Source organism: Equus quagga, chromosome 2 (genome assembly GCF_021613505.1).
Source record: "Equus quagga isolate Etosha38 chromosome 2, UCLA_HA_Equagga_1.0, whole genome shotgun sequence".
In the NCBI taxonomy this organism is placed as follows: domain Eukaryota; kingdom Metazoa; phylum Chordata; class Mammalia; order Perissodactyla; family Equidae; genus Equus; species Equus quagga.
The window spans coordinates 31,857,368-31,875,056 of NC_060268.1; the positions used below are offsets into that span (position 1 = coordinate 31,857,368).

Below are 17,689 nucleotides of genomic sequence, written 5' to 3' on the forward strand. Positions count from 1 at the left end.
GATTTTATTTTTTTCCTTTTTCTCCCCAAAGCCCCCCGGTACATAGTTGTATATTCTTAGTTGTGGGTCCTTCTAGTTGTGGCATGTGGGACGCTGCCTCAGCATGGCTTGATGAGCAGTGCCATGTCCGCGCCCAGGATTCGAACCAACGAAACACTGGGCCGCCTGTAGCGGAGCGTGTGAACTTAACCACTCGGATACAGGGCCAGCCCCGCAAGATGATGGTTTTAAAAAGCCATTCTGTATGTAATATTTATGTTAGGGGCTCATGCTGTAAATACTGATAAATTCTTTGGCAAGCTTCATGGGACAATGGAAAGAGCAGGGAATGAGTGTGGGAAGATCTCAATCAAGTCACAGCTTTACTCATCTTGGTTACCTTGGGCTGTGACATCCAGTCACCCTGAAATTTTTCTGGAACCAGGTAGGGTGGAAAGAATAAATGCATGAACAAGTACTCTTTAATTCTTCTGAGTCCTATTTTCATCAACTACACAGTGGAGAAGTGAAAAAACCAACAGCAGTAAACTAAAATATGTGAAGTCTTTGGTAAACTGTCAATTCACTATAGCATATTATTCTCATTATCTATACTTTTAATATTTTATCAAATGGAAGGGTAAGAGAAACCAGATAAGCAAGAACATGGACAAACTTACCAATATTTTAAAGGATTTGGCCCCTTTATTGCAACTGGCTATGTATTCAGAAAGTGTTTCCATTTGATCAAGTTAAAAACAATTTTGGGAGTATGGCAGTTAAACCAGTCCCAAGATTTCCTCTTAAAATGTCAGCCCTGCGTGAGGAGCTTCATGTCTTCAGAACATGTGGCAGAGAACCCATATGCCAACAACCAGACAGGCTGGACCACCTTCTATTTCTGTTTCTGGGCCTCCAGAATAGACTTGGGACACAAAGCTGACACCTCTCATAATTCTGCTTGTGGAAGGGATGCAGCATGGGGTGAAGACAAGGAGTCTCACCCTGGGGTGGCCTTTCAGGTTTGCATGTTCTACCAGAACAGACACAACATGGTCTTTCTGCCTGAGGCCATGGGGTAGTCATGCTAAAAATTGCAATCCTTGGATCCCGGACACCATTCTTAGAGTTAGGGAGACTTCACAGAGCCAGGGGATTGAATCTGACTGACTCCATCTACCTAACATGAAATGGTCACCTTGTAGGACATATTCTCTTAGAAAGTAAGAAAGAAGTATCCACTTTCAAAATAGACTCTCAGCAGGTAATATGGGTCAGCTCAGTTTATTTTTAGTTCTGCTTTGGCAGTAACCACAAAAGGAGTCTAAACTCACTTTTTTGTGCCTTTGAATCCTGCTGGCATGTCCTCACCAAAGACCCACCCTTTCCATGGTGATGAATAGGACTGATCAAGGGTTGCCACTGCAACTGCTGCCATGTACCCCATACATTCTTCCAGAGGCTTCAACACTTCTGCTGATAAATTGTGAGGATTCTTTCCCTTCAGAGACATTCTGACAAAGATGGAAGGTCAATATAAAGGCCAATAAGACGTATGAACCCCAAAGTAGTGTTTTCAGACAAACCGATCATATCTTGACAGTCTATTGCTCTAGATTATGATTTGAAAGCATGTTCTAAGATGGATAGGAACAGGGAACAAGATAAAAGGCAACTATATTAAACTTGGGAAATTCTTCTTCTTTAGACAAATGAAATATTTGCAGAATCTGGTAATAAAGAGCAGATTGATAATACATAATATGCAGACAATCTTCCTCTTGAAATGTTAATGGTTTATAAAGAGTAAACTGCCCTGTAGAGCAAATTATGATCTTGTTTCAACATGGGCCCAAATGGTAGGAACCATGTATGCTATTAGGATTAGAGAAATGAATGCGGACAGGGTTCAAGAATGATGAAAAATAGAAGGTCAAAGTTTTCTAAGATGCAACATCATGAAAATCATGGCCCAAAGCCAAAAACAATGCCCCCGACTCCACATCCTATTTCCTTTACTCCCCTTTTATTATTTTATTTCCTTTCTGGGGCAACTTTCAATGCTAAGGAACCACAAACAAAAGTGACAGAGACAATAGTTAGAAGAGGAAGACTACGGAAACATAAAAGAAAGAAGGACAGAAATCTCTTCACAGACATTTTTAAGGCGACAGACAAGAGCAGGCCCACCAGGCAATTACTCTTTTAGGTTTCAGAAGACTCTAAAAGTAAGTTCCTTAAGTTAGGAAAAAAGCACAGCACCAAATATACAACAATAACTATCACCAATTATAACAAAATGCCCAGATGTTCCTTTGAAGCTAAGCAGCCCATCTCTATCTTACAGTATTTGTTAGAAAGCCAATTACCTTAACGAAGTCTTAGAAGAGCACCGTGTTGGGAGTATTGTGATTGAAAGGCACTGTCACTTACTAGGGCATCTCTCCTCCTCCTCCGTTGGAAGCTCCTTCTCTGGCTTGGGAGGGCCTTTGATTTTATACACCAAGGCACGGAGTTTCCCAGTCCAGGAGGTGTCCTCTTCCTCCTCTTCCTCTTCCTCCAAGGGAACCCCTAGCAAGGCACAGAACAGAGTGAAAACCTCAAATAGTACATGAAACCACTAATGATTCAAAGAACATAAAAAGACTGCCTCCCACCCTTCTGGAACTTTCTAAAGATACTATAGGCAGCCTCTCATAAATATTTATCTACATAATGTCTCTTAGCAAGTTTTTTAAAAAGATGATTTTTGTGTACAAGAGCATCAAGGAATTTCAAGCTCAAGACTTAACTTTTTTAAACCTATACCCAAACTGGGCTCTAGAGTCTCTGGGAAGAGTTAACGTTGAGTTACTTCAAATGAAAAGATCATCTCTTATCCATACATTTCTCAATCCACCCTTGTGCAAGCAGCATGAAGGCTGAGAGCCACTTAAAACCAGCAGATGGGTATCAAAGTAGGAAACGCCGGCTTAGAATCCTTAAGGGGAAAAGTTGCCACATTTATATCACTTAAAAGTTAAAAAGCAAAGGGCATCAAAAACTTGGCTCAGCTAGGAGCAGAGTCCCAACTATCTAACTTTAAACTGGGTGAGGTTTACATAAGGATCAGATATTTTCTTTCCTTCTTCAGAGACTCAGTTCCTACTCTTATATCTCAGCAAAATGTCTTCTAGGTGGAAGGAGTTTGGGTCATATATTATGAGGATTATTTCCTATTTCTCCTCTGGCCCAAAGAGTTTGGAGAGGCTCATTTCCTGAACAATTAGGATTGTAATTTTAAATAGAAAACTAACTTCCTAACTCGCCACCAACTTTGAACCAAGGAATCAGAAGCAGACACATCTTTGATAAGCTTTTATCCCGGAAGCTCACCACAGTGAATGAGAAGGTCTTCGTGGAAATCATAGAGCTCCTCCCGGATCTCTTCTGGGCAGGGGCAGTTCTCTCCCAGTTGAAAGTTAAGAAGCATGTTGATCTTTGAGGGACAAAGAAGAATGGCTGCTTGGTTCTCAAGGTCTGTCAAAAGAACTCCGATCTTGCCTTAGACACCTACCATTCTTTGCAAATTTTATTTAGCTCAATTTTTTTTTTTTGTAAAGACAGTCAACATTCATAAGTGACTTTCACTTTTTTTTGATTATGAAGGTAATTTATTAATTGCACAAACTTTGGAGAATATCTAAAAAAGAAAATTTACTGAGGTCTCACCACTCAAAGATAACCACTGTCAATATTTTACTTAACATCTTTCAGTCTTTATGTACGCAGACGGAGATCATACTCTAGACAAACTTTTTGAAACCTGATTTTTCCACTTGACAATTTATCTTGAGCATTTTCTTAACCTGATTTTTAATAGGTGCACTGCATTTTATCACATGAATGAATAGCAATTTATGGAAAATTTATGAAAATATAACACTCTACTAACTTGTTTTCATTTTTTATTTTTATAAATAAAGTTGGTTTGAATTTCCTTTTACATAATTTTTGTTCATGTCTGATCATTTTCTTAGGATAAATGGTTAGAAATTAAAGGACTGGATCAAATGGTTTGTACATTTTAATGGCTTTTTCTATGAATTGTGAAATTGCCCTCTAGAAAGCTCACAATAATTTCTATTATTATCAAATTTATAAAAGAGTGTGTTTTACTTAGCCATCTTCACTACAGTAATGGGAGTTAATACATTTTCAAACATTTTCCAATTTAATGGGTGAAAAATGTCATATTCCTGTTGCTTTAATTTGCATTTAATTGGTGAGGTTGAACTTCGTTTTCCCACACATAAGCACCATTTTTATTTCATATTTTATAAATTCCCATCCATGTTCTTCCTCCATTTTTCTGTTGGGTAATTATCCTTAAAAAAACTAATGGGTGAGTACTTTGCACATCTCTAGATTATTAGCTCTTTGTAACATATACTTCAAATATGTTTCCCAGTTTTTAGTGAGCTTTTAATTTTGTTTACAGGATTTTTTTCACATTAGGTTTTGTATTTTACAGTCAGTCTCTTCCTTTATAATTTTGTCTCAGAGATTCTCAACTGTTTTTGTGTCTCTGACAGACGGTGAAACCTATGGATTGCTTCTCACACTTTAAATACAAGAAATAAAATGTGTGGGGTTGCAAAGAGAAGCGATTATACTGAAATTCAGTTATCAAGATCATAAAAAATAAATCTGTGATATACTAACATAGGTACTTGTTTATTAACTCACTAGACAAAAAGATCTAGTGGCAGGTCTCACGTCCACTGTAATCCTGAAGTAGTGATGAATGTAAATGATATTTCAAGATATCATAACCACTGTCATGTGATATAAGAAAATCGGTACATTCTGTTTTTAAGAAAGGCAGGTACTTGCTTTGCTGCCTATGTCAATAATTGAAAAAAATGCTATCAGAGATTAATGACAAGTTGGTGGAAGTGAAGCTGTTATTCACAGATTCCTGGATATCCTAATTCTTTCCACAGACTCACGAACCGCAGGTTAGTCAACACTGGGAGGGTCTGAAGCAATAACTAGAAGCAATCTTGTCCACTTTGCTCCTACAGGCAGGGTAACCCAAACACCAGGCAAAGGGGTATTATTTTCTTTCTGCTTAGGATTCTAGGTAGAAAACCCTACAATCTCTTTTATTCAACATGAACCTTATTTAACGTTGTTAGGGAAATCCTTATTCAAAGCTTCTCCTGCAAATCATTTTTTGAAGTAGGTAGAGGTAGTGTTTGCAGTAAAATAATATCCATAAAACAGGCTGGAAGAGTAACTTCTGTGGTTGCTCCACAACATTAAATTATGGTAATTATATCAACAACATCTAATGATAGGCTGTTATTAAATAAAAATATGATTTGGTGATCTGGTTTCAGAGGGAGAAAATTACTTTCTTTACTGAAATATCTGTCCTTTGGGGGACCACTTAGGAAGCAGTGGCCCACCAGCCTGCAGGGCATAAAACCAAAAGGGAGTGAGCTGGATTTTCTGCCGTAGGTCATACCCTTTAACGAAGCCCTTTCGAAAGGGAAAGGCTCGCTGTTTGGCTAATTTGCCAACAACCATTAGACTAACCTCAGTTTTAGCTTCTTTCGCACTCAGTTACATCCACAAGTATTTTTTTTCTCTGTCTGAATACTGTACGGATACAGGGCTGAAAACCTCTATTTTCTCCTCAAAGGTTACAGAAGAATGAGGTAATCATATAGCTGTTTTAAAATTCAAATTCCTATGCATCCTATTTTCCAAGTGATTTTGCATTGCTATCCCCTAAAATTGATCACAATCCTCCATATCTTTTGTTGACATTAAATTCTTAATTATTTAGAGAGCTCTAGGGGTAGGTTCCTTGTAGAAATGAACACTCTGGGAGGGGGTGCCCAAGGGGCAGCTGAGTTTGATAACACTTAGTGTCCCTTCTTTCATTTTCTTCCTCAACCAGCAGCACCAGCATCACCTAGAAACTGGCTAAAAATGCAAATTCTTGGGCCTCACCCTAGACCTATGGGATTAGAAGCCCTAGAGGTAGGACCAGCAATCCGTGTGTTATGAAGCCCTTCTGGTGATTCCGACGTCTACGCAAGAATCACTGATCTAACACATGAGGGAAGAATTTCTAGAGTTACAGACGTCTGAAATGATTGTTCAGAGGACTGGTTAGAAGGCTAAAGGAGGAAGTGATGCAGGCCCTGGGGACACCAGAAGAGAAGGTCAGGGGGCAGAAAGGAAAAAGAAGGGTGGAGCCAGGATCAAGAGCTATGTCCATGAGGATAGTGTTAGATGGACAACCCAGTTCTGGCTGGGTTAAGGAGATGCCAGAAAACAGGCATAAATTCTCCTCACAGGGTCACTGACAGAAGGTCATAGAACATGGCATGAGGCAAATGCAAATACCACTAACACTAAAACTATTGATAGCTCGCAGTACATACAGAATGTCCACTATAAAGCAATCTAAATAGATTATCTCATGGGATCCTCACAAGAACCCTGGGAGGGAGAGCCAAAATTATCTGTATTTTGCAGCTGAAGAAACTGAGACAGAGAGAGGTAACGTGCCCAAGACCACACAGCGACTGATGAGGGAGCCAGAACAGGAGCCACAGTCCGAAGCCAACACTGGTGTTCTAATTACCACATCACCTGCCTTCCCATTATTCACAAATACAAGCTGAGTCAGTGTTTGCCCAGTGAAATGGGGATCGTTCACACCTGCTGCAAGTCTAAAAGTAGTCTGACAACATTTGTAAAGACTTCAAGAGTAATTCACACTCACTGCATTTTCCTCGGCACCAATTATCTACTCCAGTCAATCCCAAGGGCCTTCTCATTTTGCCTCTAGCAAAGAGACATAAGCTCTGCCTGCTCTTTTCATGGCCAGTATCACTCAAGTGATCTCTTAAAAGCGAAGATATGTGGTTCATTTTTAAGCCAATATGAATACCTGTGTTCTATAAAACAGGTTAGGAAAGTAACTGGACCAAGTTGTGGTCGTGCCATTAATATAAAATGGTGGTAATTATACTGGCAACAACTTATGGAGAGGCTGCTTATTAAATATATATAAGATCCAAAAACCTGGTTTCAGATCCAGAAAATGCATTTCCTCACTGAAAGATCTCTTTTGAACACTGAGGGAGCAGTGGCCAAGCAGCCTGAAGGACATAGGTGAGCAGCTGAGCAGAAGGGACAAATGGAAACTTATTTTCTAAGGTGGCCCTCCTTTATTTGCAAGTTTCTCAACAGGATTTTTATTCTTTTCAAAGTAGCCTTCCCATGGGGTGAGGCTGACTACAAGGTGGGTACTGCAAAGGATGAAGATGGCACATCACAGAAGAGGACTCACCTGCCCAGACCTGACCTCCAGGCTGCCTGAGGCTGAGGAGGCTTTGTGGGGTCTTGGTCAAGGGGCAATGGGATGTGGGCACTGGGATGAGGAAGACTGTGCACCCACTCTCATAAGTTGGGCTACACTGACCATATTCTGTTGATCTTTGATAGAGAGGAGTGACTTCTGGAAGGAGTGGACAGATATCTTTTCACTTGGTGGATCCTCGCTGGGTGAAAGTGGGATCCTGACAGTGATCTTGTCTTTGACTCAGTGATGGGGGCATAGGTATGAGCGAGCAGGGGAAGGGAAGGAAGCTGTGCCTTAGGTACAGTTTCGGAAGGGTTATTTTCCCACCCAAGATAATCGGCAGATGCTCCTCAGTTGTCATTAGCAGAGGACGAGGCCTGTCTCCTGGTCTTGTGCTGGGCCTTTTGATCTCCCACAGCTCTGTGGCTGCACCGGGCACAGAAAGGTTTCATGTCCCCTGCTTTGTAGGCTTCAAGTTCTTCCACACGAAAGGGCTGGACGCTCAGGAAGGGGTCCTTACCTGCTCCTGTGGGGGTGAGCGGAACTCCCTGGTCTTCCGGGCTGTCAGGGCCGCAGACATGTTCAGGGCCTGCATGAGCTCATTGTAGCGAAACTTCTGATTTGCCTGGAGCTTGGAGACATAAATGTCGCCAAATGCCACAATGGCCTCCACTCGGTGCTGCAGCTCACAGTCACAGAGGTAGCTGAGGAGCTCACACATCTGCAACAGAAGCGTATAGATATGCTGATATAATAATGCTCTACGTACACTGGTGAAGTGGCTATCATCCCCATTTTACAGATGGCAACACTGAGACTTATGCAATTTAAGTAACTTGTCCAGTGTCACAGAGTCACCACAGAGCTGTTACTTGAATCCAAAGACCAGCTCTTCAGGGCTGAGGCCAGCAGAATAACAAGAAAATGAGCTCATAAAAGACAGTGTACCTGCCTCTGGAGAGAGAGCAGCATTTCTTAGAGTGTTCCTACAGGGCTCCAACCTCAGTACAGAACCACCACCGAACTGCATGTGTGAGCACAGGCTCCTTCCTGACCATTTCTGGCTCTGGCTGACGGGAAATTGAGACTTTTGTTTCCCTTCCCATCTTTCATTGTTTTTGTTTCTTGGCACTGTTTTTCTGTGATCCATTCTTTAAGGTTGTTATTATGACTAATCCTATTACTATTAGAATTTATACTAATAAGAAGAACAATAACCATAGCTAATTGAGCACTAACTATTTGCCTCACACTATGCCAGACACTTGCCATACTTTATCTCCGTTAATCATTAGTGTTGCTGATCTTTTTATTAAAGCAGAAGTTCTATTAACTCACCTCCGTGACTATTAACCCCTCACGTGACTAACGGACACTCTCCAGTTCGTCTGGGCACTGACGACGGTGCCCCTGGTAGTGGGGTGCTCTCCCTCCGCATTCCGCACAGCTCTGCTCCCACCCGGTGAACCAGGACTCAGAGCTTATGCCCATCAGACTTGTGATTATAATTACATTTAATTAAAAATTATGTGAGCCAATGAAATAGGAAAGCTAAGTTGAATGACTAGAGAACATCTGGGAAAGGCAAGTCGTTTTAAAAAGAAATGCTAAACATTAGGCGTGAGCTAGACAACTACCAAAAGATGGGGGAAATCATAAAAATCTAGAAGCATTCTACGCTCAGGTTGCTTTCCAATTACCTCTAAATCTGCAGCCTACCTTAAAGACCCCCAAACTGGTCTTCACAGACGGTGTGTAACAAGTGTTATCTATGCAAAAGAGCGGACTCTGTGCCAATCAGACTCACAATAAAGAAAAGGTCCTGGCCCTACATCAGAATAGCACATTTATATGTTTTAATAAAATGTTTAAGGCGTAGGTGTAAAACTTGTTATGTTGCTTCTCTATATTCAATGTTTTGATTAACAGACCACTTACCAATCCCATCACATTGGATAAGACAGTTTCAACTGCAGATTACTTTATTATAAACATTTTATGACAAAATGTATTTCATATTTTATAAAAATACATTCTGATTTTTTTATTATACTATCATCAACATTTTACAAATCATAAGTCTAAGGATCTGATGGGCTGAGTTGGCAAGTTTATGTAGCTAGTAAGGTTACAGCTATGTAACAATAATATGTATTAATAATATGTAATAAGCTACAGTTATGTAGCTAGTAAGCTCAGGAGAGGGATGGCTGAGCTGGGCTCGCTCCGTGGGGCAGACTGTTCTACTCTATTCGTTTTCATTTCTCTTATCTTAGTGCTCAGGAGACAAACACTGCCGTCTTCAGGGCACCACTGATGCTGGTTTACACCTGGTAAGACTACGTTTTAGGAAACGTTGAGGTTTCCTAGGTGGTGACAAGGGGCAACTCTGAGTGGGCATGACTCTTTTTCTTAGCTCAGATGACAGTTTCTTTGAATGCCAGTGTGACAGACCAGATCAGCTTGGTGTGACTGAGCATGGCAACAAATGAGCGCAGGTGATGGGTGTGGGCACCCTCTGAGCCAGTTCCTTTGGTCTACTCCACAGCCAAAGGCTCCTCCCCCTCTCCAAACAGGATCCCACAAAGGAGCCCTTTAGTCCCAAAGAGTAAGAGATAAGATCAGGGCAAATCCATCCTTGTCATCAGAAGAACAATTCCAAAGCACACGCCTTATTGACAAGGGTTAGTATTTTCGTTTTGGCTGCGGGAGACTTACAGAGTACATGCCACGTCAGAAACAAGCATGACCAGTGAATGCTCTCTCTTAGCATCTCCACATGTAGGCCAGTGCCCAGTCCTACCCTCACCACCAGGCAGCACTGTCTCCCTCCCCAGCTCTTTCCAAGGGCAGGATCTTTGCTGCCCTGAGTTACCTGCAGCTTGACAGACTCTGGTAATCGGGTCTGTAATAAGCCTTTGACTGGAGCCTCCTTGCTGGCCTTTTCCCCAGCCTCCACTGCCTTCTCCTCCACCTGGGTCACTTCTTCCTTCTCTGCTCCCTCCTCCATCTCCCCACTGTGCTCGCCAAACACAGAGGGATCGATCAGGAGGAGGATCTGCCGAACGCTGTCATCGTCAAACACCCCCATGACCAGCAGGGTTCCGATGAGTTTCAGCACAGGCACAAACTGGAACTCCACAGACCCCCCAACAGGGTCCCGGATGTGAGCGCCACTGCACTGCACTGCCTCTGTCAGCATGCTCAGAGCCTTTGTCTTGAGAATCTCCAAGGGAATCTCGGGGCTCTGTTTCTGGTGCTCCTCGCTGGTCACAACAAAGCAAGGGGTGGAGAACCTGAAGCCTGGCTTGAGGCATGTTCTCAGGCCTACCCCAGGCAGTCCATGCCTCTTGGACTCATCTGGGTACAGGCGGATTTTCCCGGTGGAGCTCGTGATGGGGATGATGTACTCATTCTTCATCATCTGCTTTCTCTCTTTAGCACTGGCCAGATGGATGCTGATAAGCAGGTCATAGAAACCAGACCGAAGGAGGCCGGGGAGGTACTTGTTGTCAATGGCGTAGAAGAGCTGGGAGAGGTCCACGTGGCTGCACAGGGCGTAAGCCACTCGGCTGTTTCCCAGGGCACACACAGCGCTGTAGAGTCTCAGAGTGTGGTAATGGAAGAGCATCAGGTCTTCTTGCTCGCAGAGCTCCAGGATGTCCACACACCTGAGGACAGCACAAGCAATCAAGCACTCCACGGGGAGAAGAATGCACCAGAAGTCAGCAGAGTTCGCGCTCTCTGAATCCTCAGGGATTTCACCCAACCCAGCGAAGGCAGAAGGGGTAGAAGGATGGAGGAGTCTCTGCCACACTTTCTCTTACAGGTTATCATTCCTCTCCCAGTTCTGATCCATATCCCAGTTCCTGATAATCCTCCTTCCCTAACTACAAGGGTCTCAAAGGTCTGAACACTTAAGACACATGGCTTACCAAATATGAAAGTCTTCCTTTTTCGGGAAGAACCCAAAACCTCAAAACTGAAAAACATTCAGAGGTGACTTGGTCTTCTTACTTATAAGTTCAAGGTGATCCTCTGTTCCTGATGTAAGAGCCCCTAAGAAGATGCAGCTGAAGCCCTGTGTCAATCTACCACCTACCTTATCTGTATCATCTCCAGTCTACCATCATCCACGGGGCTTTCCCTCCCCTGAAAACAAACACACCTGCACTCTTGTCCAGAGAGAAAACATTCTCCACCCCGAGCTCAATCGGCATACTCAATTCATTTCCTTCTTCCTGACTTTAGAAGTCTACTTGCCCGTGTGTTACTCCCTCACTTGTGGGGGCCCAGGGCATAGGCTCTGATCCTGGCTTAGATTTTCCCTTTTGTCTTGCTCCTCACCATGGATCTGAGGACCCTTTGCAGCTGGCTTACTTGGCTGGACTCCTGGTCTTTTCTCCTCCTTCCCTACACTAGCCTGTCCTGCTGCTGCCCATGACCCACTGGAACACCTGAATGGGAGCTGTGCAGGTGTCAAATACCTCTACTCACTCCCCATGACTTTATTTTCTTAGTCCAAGAGATCAGGGGTCATGATATCCGTAACAATAAAATTTATTTAATTCTTACCACATATAGAAACTGGACTAGCTTTTACCTAAACAATCTCATTTTTTTCTCCCAATAATCATCTGGGTGGGAAATTATTTTACTGTACTGATGAGGAAACTGAGGCCTGGAGTCCATGAGTAACTTACCCCAGGCCACACAGCCAGAAAGTGAAGCCACACAGCCAGAAAGTGAAGCAATGGAATTGAACCTAGGCCATAGCCAAGAGTATTTCTTAACAAGAGGAGACCAGGAGCCTGATTCTCAGTTTTCCAATCAAGCTAGGCATACTTCATTCTTCGCCTTCTTGTCATCAATACATGTATTTTAGGGTCACACTAGAGTTTTTAACTGAAGGCTTGGAAACATTCCTGAGTGCAGGCACTCAGAGCTATAGCAAAGGCCCTGTGGCAGGCACATTGTAGTGAATATCCCGCTGTTTCTGAGTGAATACGAAAGCAGGGAAGGGAAAGAAGAGAAACAGAGGCTTGGAGGAAATCAATAGTCATCTTGGGACTGAGAAGGGCCCTTGGCCAATAAGGATGCTCCTCCTTTCCTCCTGGGCTTGCTGGGTCCTGCCTCACCCGCCTCCCAGGCCCGCCCCTGCGTCTTTGGGCCCCTTCACTACCTGTTCTCCTCAGGGATGTGGAGCGCCATCATCTGCAGGGGCTCCAGGCACTGCACCACCCAGCCATGGCGCTCGCTCACCCGCTCTGTCTCCACCTTCAGGAAGCTGTTGGGCATGCGGCTCCAGAGCACGGGCTGGATGGTCTGGATGTCCAGGCGAGGTGGGCACTGTGGGACTGGGTTCTTCTCTTCACTCTTAAATATGGCCGCTGACAGGGGCATTGCATTCTGGGGCAGGGCGGAAAGGCATTAGAGAGGAAACACACGTGCAATACGGAGATTCTCGGTTGCTGGAGAATGCACCTGGGTCATGACAACCAATGTGGTTAGTAGAAATTAAAGAGAGACAAATGCATCCAGGGACCTCTAAGGGCTTTATTAGCCTTAATTAAGACCTTGCCTAGTGGGATAAATGATCACTAATTAATTCTTTCAGCACCCAATAGAAGTGGGAGAAGGGGAAAAAAATCTACATTCTGTCATATAGATTTCACAGGCAAGTGTAGAGTCTTGGGGGGGGGGCGCTATATGAAAAGCGAGAAGTGAAAGATTCTCATTTTCTGAGGTGTGGGATTTTCCCCCCCTGGTCACTGCTGCCTTCTCTTGTCACAGCCATTAGAAGAGGGGACAGATAAATACCTTCAGCTTCCCAAGTTCAAACTGAAATAAAGCAGTGCTTGTGGGCTGCAGGAAGACGGCTGGGAACACTTTGGTATTGGGCTCCACCTGGAAACCAAAGCAAATCGAGATGTTTGCCCAGAATCACAAAATCATAGGTGGCTAAGTCATTCAGTGTTTCTTTTGGTGAGGAAGACTGGCTCTGAGCTAACATCTGTGCCAACCTTCCTCTATTTGGTATGTGGGATGCCGCCACAGCATGGCCTGATGAGGGGTGTGCAGGTCCACGCCCTGGAGCCAAACCCGCCAACCCCTGGCCGCCAAAGCAGAGTGTGTGAACTTAACCACTATGTCCCTGGGATAGTCCCTCACTGAGAGTTTTAATCAACACCTTCATTCCAACCTCCACTGAAAGAGGACAGGTAGCTGGTGGGTGGTTCTCCACTGCTCAGAAATTCTCAGAGACCTGGTGCCTATGGTAGACACTGTCACTGCTCCCCACCTTAATCACTCTTTCACTCACTCTACTTGGGGCTGAACCATCTCATGTCTTTTCATTTTCTCTCTCAGGTAACTCCAGCCAGCAGCTTTCTCCAGTGCTCAGGACACGGTCACAGGTGGAGAGCAACTAACTTGCCACCAAAGGCAATGCCTACTCTTGGTCACGGAACAATGTGATGTGCTGGCTCTTCACAGTGCACGTGGGTTGCACTATCATTCATCACTCCTGCCCACAGGAGGTGACAATTGGGGGCAGTGCAGTGATTTCAGAATTAGTTCCGAAGGCAAATGGACATGGGTCAGGCAAGCCCAGGGGGACTCAGAGCAGGGTCTCTCAACTTTGGCACTACTGACAGTTTGGGCTGGGCACCTCTTTGTTCTGGAGGGGGTCTTGTGCACTGTAGGGTATTTAGTGGCATCTCTGGCCTCTACCAGGTAGATACCAGTACTACTCCCCACCGCCACCACAGTCATGACAACCAAAAATGTCTTCTGAGATTGCCAAATGTCTTGCAAAGGGACAAGTGCTCCTAGTTGAGAACTGCTGCTTTACGGGCAGAGGCCGTGAGGTGCTTCCCTGGAATAACATGACGAGTCTGCCTCCAGAGCCTGTCTCCTCACTCAAAATCTCTCCTTTCACTTGGTTCCTGTTGATTTCTCTCCACCTCCGTCTCACTCTTTATGATTCTGGTTCTCACACTGAATGGCACGGGATTCTGTGACTGTCTCTTAGCTGTCACTTCCATGAGGTGCGTGGATTGATTTATTTATGACATCAGGGGCTCCACTTAGTCCTTGCTCACTTTGATGTCAGGGTTTTGATCAGACTCAGAGGATCATGGGAGGAGAAATGGAACTTTAATTCCACCAACTGAAGTCCTTTGCCTCTAAGAAAATTCAGACATTAGGAAATTCTTGCAACTCTCCTGAGCACCAAATTAGCGGGTGGTAGGCGGTGGTGACATACCCTGAGGTGTCCCCCAGTGAGTCACGCCTTGTATAATCCCTATAATTCCCTAGAACCTGTGTCTTGTTTCTAGCAAACAGAACACGGCAAAGTGAAAGGACTGTCACTCCCTTGATTAGGGTACATTACATAAGACTCCATCTCAGCAGATTAGAAAGATTCTCCAGCTGGGCTTGGAGCAGTAAACTGCCCTGTTGTGAGAGGGCTACATTATAAGGAATTCCAGGGGGTCTCATGGGACTGAGAGTGGCCGGCCCTGGCTGCAGCCGGCAAGAAATGGAGCTTCAGTTCTACACATGCAAGAAACTGAATTCTGCCAACAACCATGTGAGCCTGGAAAAGGACTCTGAGCTCCAGAAAAAAATGGCACTGGCTGACACCTGGATTGCAGCCTTGTGAGATCCTGAGCAGAGGACACAGCTAAGCTGTGCCCTAACTCCTGACCTATGGAAACTGTGAGGCAATAAATGTATGCTGTTCTGTTTTTGTTTTTTTGGTGAGGAAGATTGGCCCTGAGCTAACATGTGTGCCAGTCTTCCTCTATTTTGTATGTGGGATGCCGCCACAGCATGGCTGATGAGCAGTGTGTAGGCCTGTGCCAGAATCTGAACCGGAGAACCCAAGGCCGCCAAAGCAGAGTACATGAACTTAACCACTATGTCACTGAGCCAGCCCCAACGTATGCTGTTGTAAGTCACTGAATTTGTGGTAATTTGTTATGCAGCAATAGAAAATTAATATAGTGAGTTTTCTTTTTGTCAGGGTATTTGTTACAAGCATCCCTTAAATAATGAACTTCCTCAAGTTAGACATAAGTTTTACAAAAAAACACTTTTGGGGGGCTGTAAAAGTGACCTAAAAGATTGCACTGAAGTCCAGTGCTATCATTTGCTCACGATGAAATGGGCCAGACTGGTTAAACCCCAGACTTGTGCCCAGCACACGGTCTTCTAGTACACTGCAGTGGCTCATATTTCAGGCACAAATATTTGCTTTATGGTACCCAATGCTTCAGGCACCCATGGGTGATATGAAGGGATAAATGCCTGTAAAATCAAAATATGGGGACAGGATTGCTAGAACATCCTGGCTGTGTATGAAATAAGCATGTTAAGGATATTCAACAAGTAATTATTTAGTGCCTGCCATATGCCTGCTTTGTGCTGACTCTGGGTTTACAGTGGTGGGGACACAAATAGGAAATTCTGATCTGATGCTGTAGTGACTTTGGCCATAAGGTAAGAGTCATCCTTGGGCAGGCCCCAGATTTCTCAAATACCCAATATGTGACATTTAGAACAATGCACGATCCTCAAGTCATCACAACCTGAAGAAAGCAGAGCTCTGGTGGCTGAGAAAACTTCACCTGGACCAGCAAGAGGCCCATGAGTCTGTGCTCATGGGGAGAGAGAAATGCATTCATCCATAGGTTACTTATGCTGAATTAAATCACACAGTACAGGGAGCTACAGGCTGAAGACGGTGGCACGCGTTTAGGACCCTCAGAACTGGTCCCTGCAACCTTCATAAACCTCCCTCTAGATGCCACCAGGGCCCTCCTCAAACCCCCCTGAGAGAAGAGGTGCTTTGAAAGCACTAAGGATGCCCTGGGCTAGGTTTATAACCACTGTGCGGAGGATACTCCCAACAAAATGTACCATGGAAATTTCTCTTGACAAATTGAAATGGCAAGCAATAGGATACATTGGAGTATATTAGGAAGCCATTTGGTATAAACCTAATTTGGCCTGACTTTGTTTTTTCCCAAAGGGCCTGACTGTGGCCATTGAGCATGCATTGTATATCTGCTTAGACATTTTGAGATAAAGGTGCAACTTCCCTCCCCCTCCCCACGTTGGCATCTCCTTAAAGATTAAGCATCTTTCCTTAGGCTGGGAACTGATTGCAGTGCTCATCTGCGATCGCCCAGCTTGAGGCAACAGACCTGCCACCCTGAGGGGTTCACCCAGACAGCAGACCTGTCTGCTGTTTCTATCAATCGCTGTGCCTACAGAGCAGCCTTGTGACTACTGTAAAAGGGACATTTCAATCATATGTGAAACACCCTCTTTGAGGGTATATAACCACCCTGTATACCTCCACTTCTTTGGAGTGCTCTGTTCCTTTGTGGAAAGACTCTCCCAGGTTATAATCCTCAGATTTTAGCTCAGAATAAACTCACCCAAATTTTCATTTATAGATTGGTTATGGATTATTTTCGTCGACACTCTTCAATCACTAAAATAAGAAGAAAATCCAACTGTGGGCTCATGATAGGTGCATATGAGGATAAAAACAGTGACTGGTGGTGGTGTGATCAGAATCCTAGATGGCCTCATGACCCCGGGGTTACTCCTGTGATCCTGAATGTTACATGGCAAAAGGATTCTGCAGATGTAAGTAAGGCAATAACCATAGATCTTAAGAGAGAGAGAGATTGTCCTTAGGGGCCTAATCTAATCGCACAAGCCCTTAAGAAGAAGGTGTTTTCTGAGGTCGGCCCGGTGGCATAGTGGTTAAGTTTATGTGCTCTGCTTTTGCAGCCCAGGGTTCACAGGTTCAGATCCCAGGCCCGGGCCGATACATTGCTTATCAAGCCATGCTGTGGTAGGCATCCACGTATAAAGTAGAAGAAGATGGGCATGGATGTTAGCTCAGGACAAATTTTCCTCAGCAAAACGAGGAGGATTGGTGGCAGAATTTAGCTCAGGGCTAATCTTCCTCAAAAAAAAAGTAGGTGTTTTCTCCTGCTGGGGACAAAAGGGAAACTCAGAGGGATATGAAGCATAAGAAGAACCAGATGTGCTCTTGTTGACTCTGAAGATGGAAAGGGACACGTGAGAAAGAATGGATGTACCTCTGGGAATAGAAAGTGGCCCTGGCTCATAGCTGGTGAGGAAACAAGGACCTCAGAACCTCAGCCTACAACCACAACCCGATCTTGCCAACAACATGAATGGGCTAGGAGTGGATTCCTCCCAGAGTCTCCAGGCAGAGTCCACTCAGCCCAGCCAACACCTTGATCTCGGCCTTGTGAGAAGCTGAGGGGAGAACGCAGTCAACCTTACAGAACTGTG

The 17,689-nt window shown here is 44.3% G+C and overlaps 1 protein-coding gene across 9 annotated transcripts in view; it reads right to left on the reverse strand.

Moving 5' to 3' along the window:
* Positions 1 to 17,689, reverse strand: part of RYR3 (ryanodine receptor 3) — a 484,984-nt gene that overhangs the window by 155,342 nt on the left and 311,953 nt on the right. For all 9 annotated transcript variants that reach the window (XM_046653250.1, XM_046653245.1, XM_046653249.1 and 6 more), the window contains exons 33-38: positions 13,166 to 13,252; positions 12,528 to 12,754; positions 10,221 to 11,016; positions 7,866 to 8,066; positions 3,355 to 3,457; positions 2,413 to 2,550 (exon numbers count right to left, since the gene is read on the reverse strand). In XM_046653250.1, the coding sequence (XP_046509206.1) occupies positions 2,413 to 2,550; positions 3,355 to 3,457; positions 7,866 to 8,066; positions 10,221 to 11,016; positions 12,528 to 12,754; positions 13,166 to 13,252 (1,552 nt within the window). The remainder of the gene's footprint in view (positions 1 to 2,412; positions 2,551 to 3,354; positions 3,458 to 7,865; positions 8,067 to 10,220; positions 11,017 to 12,527; positions 12,755 to 13,165; positions 13,253 to 17,689) is intronic.